This window comes from Notothenia rossii, assembly GCF_949606895.1.
Source record: "Notothenia rossii genome assembly, chromosome: 8".
NCBI classification, from domain to species: Eukaryota; Metazoa; Chordata; class Actinopteri; order Perciformes; family Nototheniidae; genus Notothenia; species Notothenia rossii.
The window spans coordinates 15,789,702-15,797,565 of NC_136906.1; the positions used below are offsets into that span (position 1 = coordinate 15,789,702).

General features: G+C 41.5%; 1 protein-coding gene across 1 annotated transcript; it reads left to right on the forward strand.

The window, feature by feature from the left end:
• Positions 1 to 14: 14 nt before the first annotated feature.
• uqcrc2a (ubiquinol-cytochrome c reductase core protein 2a) lies at positions 15 to 7,138 on the forward strand. The gene is made up of 14 exons (XM_079641721.1): positions 15 to 164; positions 1,686 to 1,781; positions 1,888 to 2,037; positions 2,199 to 2,263; positions 2,372 to 2,428; positions 2,525 to 2,649; positions 4,961 to 5,058; positions 5,157 to 5,214; positions 5,491 to 5,586; positions 5,666 to 5,865; positions 5,943 to 6,023; positions 6,129 to 6,205; positions 6,287 to 6,440; positions 6,825 to 7,138. The coding sequence occupies exons 1-14, from the start codon at positions 78 to 80 to the stop codon at positions 6,906 to 6,908; spliced, it is 1,428 nt and encodes a 475-aa protein (XP_079497847.1). The 5' UTR covers positions 15 to 77; the 3' UTR covers positions 6,909 to 7,138.
• The last annotated feature ends 726 nt before the right edge of the window (positions 7,139 to 7,864 follow it).

Here is a 7,864-nt window from a genome sequence, read left to right on the forward strand (position 1 = left end):
GAACCTCCTGCAAAAGTTTATCTTGAAGTCCTATATAATCTTTGATCGTCTGCTAGCTGCAGTGGATTCTGGGTAATATGACACCAGCCGCCATATCTGTCTTTCTGTACCGGTTGAAGGAGACCGGAGTCATGAGAGGAATCCGATCCCTCCACAATATCCCCGTGAGTCCCGTTTTTCTCAGTTTGATATAAGCCGTGTAACCGTCAGGAGTTCAACTCGTTGTGATTCTGGAACTGCTTGAGAGGGGAATTAAGCTCCAGTTAGCCTGCTGGCTAGTTAGCTTGCTAGGTGGCTAGCTAATGCAGGTTAATCTAACGTTAGGCTTGTTTTCATGGTTTCATTATCACACCCTGAAGTCAGTCACATGTACAGAAAGCCCTGTTAAACGTTACGTTTCCAGTAAAACAGTTTATTAAATACTTATAGCTGTGTAGCTTGTTTTTGGTTAGCTTCCTGCAACCTGAAGGTCATGTCAGAAGCCAGGTAAGGTTTTCCCAAATATTTTGGTTGATGTGTCTCCAAACGAAAAACACCCCTTAATGTGGTCATAGCTGAGTGACAACCAGATATTTTACGGCCACAGGCTTTGTTTAAACTTTACAGGAAACATGTGTAATGTTATTTGTGTTTATACTGTAATGTTAGTAAAGTTACACGGGTTATTTCGGGACAACCTAACATTACACTGACACACCAGCTCTGCTTTATGACAGGCTGTCAGTGCATGACCAGCCAGAGGTGGAAACTATCATTACTTATTTGTGCCCAATAAAATTGTTCAAGTCTTTTAGGCTTTTTCATGCTGTATTTGATCTTTGGGCACATGGTAATACTTAAAAATGTTTTATTATATATAAAACAACACGGATGAGGTCCCATACACAAAGGCTAATTATAGTACACAAATGGCTGTTTCTCAAAAACTACATTGGGCATGTTGAATATCAAAGGTCTGCAAACATGCACACAGAATACAAATATTGCATTTGAAATACATCTTAAAAACACAATGTTTTTCCTGACTTAGACAATGTGTAATAAAAAAACAAGTTTAATCATCAAACTTGATAATACTACAAATATCTTCATATAGTGCATAAACCTGTTGCTTACCTGTTAGTGATATGATCCGACCCCTCAGATTTACTTTGGAGGAGGGGCAGGGAAACACAAATGTATCTCTTAAGCCCTCATGTACTTGTATCAGAGGTTGATAGGTGACGGCTGCCGTAAGGAAACATTAGAGGTCATATTACTCTTTGTGGGCAAAAGGGATAGTCCAGATTGTCTGATAGGGGATCCTATCCATAGTCAGTGTATTACTAACAGTAAATATCGCTCCAGTTTTTAGAAACATACCAGCTCCTGGGCTGTGGACTGGGGCCTAAGCGAAAAATATTTTAGCCACCTTAAGGCTGGTTTAATTTGTTGCTATATTTAGTTTATTTTGACAGCTTTACCTCGCTGTCAGACAGTCCCTTTCCAATGCTAATGGTGTCAGTAAAGACAACTCATCTTTAGGTTTCACAGGATAAATGATTGCCAGTCTTTGGTTAAACTTATTTTTCTTTAATCCTTATGTTGAGTCTGTACCCCTTTTTAACTGGAAAACACAAGTCAAGAGCAGTGAAAGAAAACAAGATGCTTGCTTGTGTTAAATCGTGTGTCTCCTCTTCCTACAGAAACGCTGCTATGCGGCTGCCAGGAGGAGTCCAGCTCTCACTGAACCCCTCGCTCTGCCGTCCTTAGCTAAACCTCTCCCTCCCCCAAATTTCCAGGTAGGCACTGCTCACATATAAATACCCATATCTGTTTCAGCCTACAATCACGCTGGACATTGTTTGATTTTTAAGTTCGCAGTAACAATTGTTGTTGCTGCTTCAGGTGTCTAAACTTCCCAACGGTCTGGTGATAGCATCGCTGGAGAGCAACTCCCCGCTGTCCAGTGTCGGTGTGTTTGTGAAAGCTGGGAGTCGCTATGAGACTGTGGAGAACCAGGGCGTCTCTCATGTGCTGCGACTGGCAGCAAACCTGGTAACTTGTGATTGTGTGTTCTGTAGCTGCTTACTGTGTACTTCACCTGAGTAAATGTACTTTGATATCTCAGTATCTCAGCCATTGGACTGTTATATCTTAACCTGTTTTTCACCCACATGCTGTAAAAAGTTGTTGAAATACTTTGTGTTGTGTTTTAGACCACTAAGGGTGCATCTGCCTTCAAGATCTGTCGTGGTTTGGAGGCACTGGGGGGCAGCCTGAGGTCAGTGATGGTACTCTGCACATGCACACACTGACAGTCTAAAAATAAATACCAGTGTTACCTTATAGCCCCATTGATACATCTGTGTTGTCACCTGTTTACTTTCAGTGTGACATCAACAAGGGAGACCACCGTCTACACGGCAGGATGCATGAGAGACAACATGTAAGTGCTGCTTTCTTTATGTCGAGCCTTTAATGCTGCTCTACTCCCATGTTGATGACTATGTAAGTGTTAACATGACTGTATCTGTGTGTGCAGAGATTCATTATTTGAGTATCTGGTCAACGTGATCACAGCTCAGGACTTTCGGCCGTGGGAGGTGTCCGGACTGACGTCAAGAGTGAAGATCGACAAGGCTCTGGCTCAGCAGTGTCCTCAGATAGGTCGGTAGCAACAGTTCAGCTCTGAACATCCTGCTTTCTCATTGTGGTAATGGAGTTGAGTCGAAGGAGAGAAATTGTACGCAAAGGACTTTAGGTTCAAGGCTATCAGAAACATTTGGTAAAAGGTAACGCCTGCACACTTAGTCCATGCCACCAGCGTTCTTTAAAGAGCAACTTCCAGGTTAAAGACACCTGTGAATAAATGTGTAGGAAAATGATGAATACACTAGATTTTCAAAAAAATATACAGAAATATACACTACAGTGACATCTGGCGTCGTTTTTGTAAGAAATGTTCACTTCCGCATAAAAAAGCCTCGGCACGTGACCTCCCGCATGTGACGTAACACGGGGGACACAAGGGGGAGAGCGGCTGGTGTAACGTATTAATAAACATGGATCCCAATGCTAGTTTCGACACAGAAGACACAGAAGAAGTTGAACATGAATATTCGAATGCATATGACGGACCACAACCTTATAATTATGAGCCTGCTAGGCGTCCAAGAGACCAGGAGCAGCCAAGGATTAGAAGAAATTACGGCCATCGGAGAGAAATTGAGCTGTGGTGTGAGGAGAACCAGTGGAGAACTGGGCAGCTATCTTGGTGAGTGACCTGGGTTAGCTACAGAATGTTAGCTAACGTCACATCACAACATTGTGAAGTTAGCTATCATATATCAGGCTATAACCAAAGTAGCATTGATAATATAGTAACGTTACTGTCAGGACTGTTGATACTGATCCATAACAGAAACTAATGCGCAAGTATCAGCCGTATCTCGCGTTACCTAATGCAACTCCACACTACGGTGCTGTGTACCGGAGTGGAGACGCGAGATACGGCTGATACTTGACGATCTGGCGGAGAAAGGTTGTGGAGCCTCCGTTGATATGCCGTTGTAAATGGCTTGATGGAAAGCAGGTGTGTAGTCGGGGAGGGTGCACAGCTGATTGCAGCAGGTGAGTGGAGGTTGAGCCGGGAGCCGGGAGTGACAGCCACCACGCCCACACAAACAACACAGACAGGGGGAAACAAACAAACACAAAGGAGACGGCTGGAGCAGTACAGCCACCACAGCGTTACCTAATGCAACTCCACACTATGTCTTACGGTGCCGTGTACCGGAGGGGAGAGAGAGAGAGAGCAGCGAAGTGGAGGGGGGAGAGAGAAGTAATACGGTTTCCTGATAAAGCTGTGGAGAGTATGTGCTGCAGGGAGGTGGATGCACAACGCACCCAGGAACGGACGCTAGCTCCGGTCCTTTTTACTGTGGACTCGATGTCCTGACAGGCTGGTATTTGTGCAACCTGCACAAACACAATACTGCACCATGATTACAAATGGTGAAATACAATGTAAAACTACCAAAAAATACCAGCTCACTAAAACACAACCGCTCTACTCAACGCAACTCCACTATACCCGCGGTCAGAGAGCGGAGATGTGTCCCCTGTGTGATGTAATATGACGCGTTTGACGTATGACGTTAAAAAAAAGCCTTTTTTAAGAGCAGAGCTCAAAATTGCTCCTTTCCCTCTGAATTCCTGCCCTTATGTCTCGTAAAACATATCAAATCCTGCATTCACTTTTTTAATTGTAATTTTCAAGCAAGTTTAAGCATAAATGTAGAAAAAATAAAAACCTGCAAGATGCTCTTTAAATGACTCCATTAGAGTAATTATTCCACTACTTTACACTTCATTGTATTCTATTCTACAAGTACACATTTGACTTATTCCTTCCTTTACTTGCACAGTTATGTCTCCTGCACCATTATGTTGGACTATTTATTTCATTATTTATTTGATGTCTTAAGTTTCATTGTATGTTCAGCGGTTCCTGGGACTTTAGATTGTCATGGTCACTGTGTATGCCTGCCGCTGTAACTAGTGAGCATTTGACAATAAAGCCTTTAAATCTTTGAATCTTGAAAAGCCATTGGACTTTTCTAAAAAACTAGTCCATGAATTACTGGCAATTCTTCAGTAGGATTGGCTCATCACATGGTCTCATTAGATTTACATTTAATGTTAAAAATGCTCAAAGACATAGTAAAAAAACTTGAAATTCTGTGTTGGTGGTTTATCCATCTCTTGTGACATTTTAAATACTTGTCAAAAAAAACAACCATTTATTTCCCCCCTTATCATCCCCCTTTTAAAAATGCAGGTAAGGGAGACAGAGAGGGGAGGTGAGGAGACATTTGTCACATTACGGAAACTAAACACACTGAATGGAAAACAAGATGTAATTTATGAAGCATGCTAACTAAAGTTCTTGCCGTTTTTTTTCTACCTTCTCCCGCAGGTGTTATTGAGAAGTTGCATGAAGCAGCGTACAAAAATACCCTGTCCAACTCTCTGTACTGCCCGGACTACATGGTCGGCCGTGTCTCTTCTGCACAGGTATGAATCTTATTTATTAAAACATATGAATATATGTGACATAAGCTTTTTTTATTTTGCTCTAACACACTTTTCTTCTCCTTATCGCCCCCTTGTAGCTGCATTCATTTGTTGCGGACAATTTCACCACTGGGAGAATGGCTCTTGTAGGACTAGGTGAGTGTCACAGCTGATTTTTACAATCCTCAAATGTAGCCTCAGCCCAAACACAGGGGTAGAAACATATAGTCCAACAGAGATACTAATTTAGTTTAGTTGAACATGTAATGAATAAAACATGCCTTCAAGCAAACACTGCATGCCTGAAGTGATTACACATACACTTTTATGGATGTTTTTCTATCCCGGGAATGTAAGGTGTTTTTCAGTTTGTGTGCTCTGTTCCACTTAATTTGCATGTTAACGTTAGTTTTGTCTGATTCCTGCGTGCAGGTGTGAAGCACTCTGTCCTAAGGCAGTTGGGCGAGGGGGTCCTGAGTGAGCGCAGCGGGGCGGGAGCGCCTGTGGCTCAGGCTGTGTACCGCGGAGGTGAAAGTTCAGTTTAATAACACATTACCCTCTTAGATTTATCACTGGAACATTTTCATAATGCTATTGTTTTTTGCAGGTGAGCTGCGTGTGCAGAACAACGATGACCTGGTCCACGCCCTGATTACCAGCGAGGGCGGTGTGACAGGAAGCGCAGAGGCTAATGCCTTCACCGTGCTGCAGAGGATCCTGGGAGCTGGGCCACATATTAAGAGAGGCTCCAACATCGCCAGCAAGCTGAGCCAGGGTATTGCCAAAGCCACCACACAGCCATTTGATGTAAGTTAAAAAAGAGAGGATATTATTTGGTGTAGTCTTACTGTGTTTGCATTAGTAATAAATGTGCTGTCTTTCAGGCCACAGCCTTCAATGCCTCATACACCGACTCCGGCCTGTTTGGCATATATACCATTGCACAAGCTGACTCAGCAGGAGAGGTGATTGACTAATATACTAATTCAAAGATAAATGTTATCCGATCTAAAATCTGCATTGATGCCTGAGTCTACATTTCTCTAAACTGCTGCTTGTGCTCTGTGTAGGTGATCCAAGCTGCCGTTGCTCAGGTGAGCGGTGTGGCAGAGGGAAATGTATCGGAGGAGGACGTCATCAGAGCAAAGTGAGTTCACTGAGTAACGTTAGACAGACCAAGGTGAAGCCTTCTTTGTACCAGAACAATATGATTGACTTCTCTGCTTAGGAACCAGGTGAAGGCAGAGTACCTGATGTCAATAGAGAGCGCCGAGAGTCTGATGGAGGAGATCGGGGCTCAGGCTCTGAGCACTGCAGCGTACCAGCTCCCTGACGCCATCCTCCAGGCCATAGATGGTGTCACCCATGACGAAGTGGTCAAGGTGAGAGTCTCTACTGTACAGGTGGTGATGCTGTTTGTCAAAAGTGAATAATTAAGTTTTGATTTTTTTATCAGAAAATGTATTATTATCAGCAGGTAACTGTTTTTAAAAATCTATTACTTGCAGAAAAAAAACAGAAGGTGTCTTCAGATCTTATTTTCGGTTAAACAAAATACTTGTTGAATTTAAAACATGAGGAAATCATCTCAGCATTTATTTATTGAGAACGATTAACATAACAAAAACCCCAAAAGTTTCACTACCGATAAATGCAGAAAGATAATATAATGTGACAACTTTTATTAATGAATTAAATAGAGTTGTAATTGACCACTTAAGAAAATGCTTTAAATTAAAGCGTTTCCTCTGACCTTTACTTGACAGGCTGCGAACAAATTTGTGGATGGCAAGAAGACCATGGCATCTTGTGGACAGCTGTTGAATACACCATTCGTTGATGAATTATGAAGATAAATCATTAGAACGGTTGGTTTTATTTCTGGCTCGCTGTGCCGGGCTGCTTCAAAAGGAAAGAGGACATCAGAGCCTCCTGCAACAATTCATCTGATGTCACCAATCATGTGTCTGTTTCTGCAGTGAGTGCACCAACAAGGACCTGGAGAATCATAATGCAATATCTTTTTTGTTTTCTGTCAATTTAACTGTATATCTATGTAAATTAAAGAACGTGATAACCACTGGCTGTTGCTTGTATTTGTATCTTGGAATGAATCCAGATTTACTTAAGGTTCAAGTTTTATCAGGAGAGTTGAGGCATCTCTGTTCGGGCTGTTCAGGCAGCTGGTATTTTCAGCATTTCGAGATGTTGTTCCATTCTTCAACCAATGGAGGGACACAAAAGCACAAACATGACTAAGCAGGATTTAACGTTGCCAATGCTGAACATCCTACATTACATTTTTAGCAGTCCTGTTTTCACTTCTAATTATGTTTGCAGCATTGTTAAGTATAATTCACTAAAGAGGAAAGTAAAACCAGAATGATATACATAAAGAACACAAATAAAAGTACTTTAATCATAAGACTGCATTATCTTGTGTTTTCTGAGTAAAATGTTTGTCTGCTTTCTGGCTCGTTGCTATAGCTAAGATAAAAACATTTAATTAATTATTTAAGCATAAAATGACAAGTGTAAACTACAGTCAATGCAAGTAGAAGTAGTACAATGTTAACATTTTAAATGCTGGAACTTGTCAAAAGTGTACTTGAATGATCAATTGGTTATTCAAATTGTCGGCAATTTTTTTTATCCTCGTTTGAGCTGTATTTAAACCAAACACACTTTTACTTTGCCTCGTGAGAATGTATTATTGTAGACAAAAGGACAATTTACTAAATATTCAATTAAACATAAAAAAAGTGAGCATAAGCAATACAAGAGCATAAAGCATAATGAAGAAACT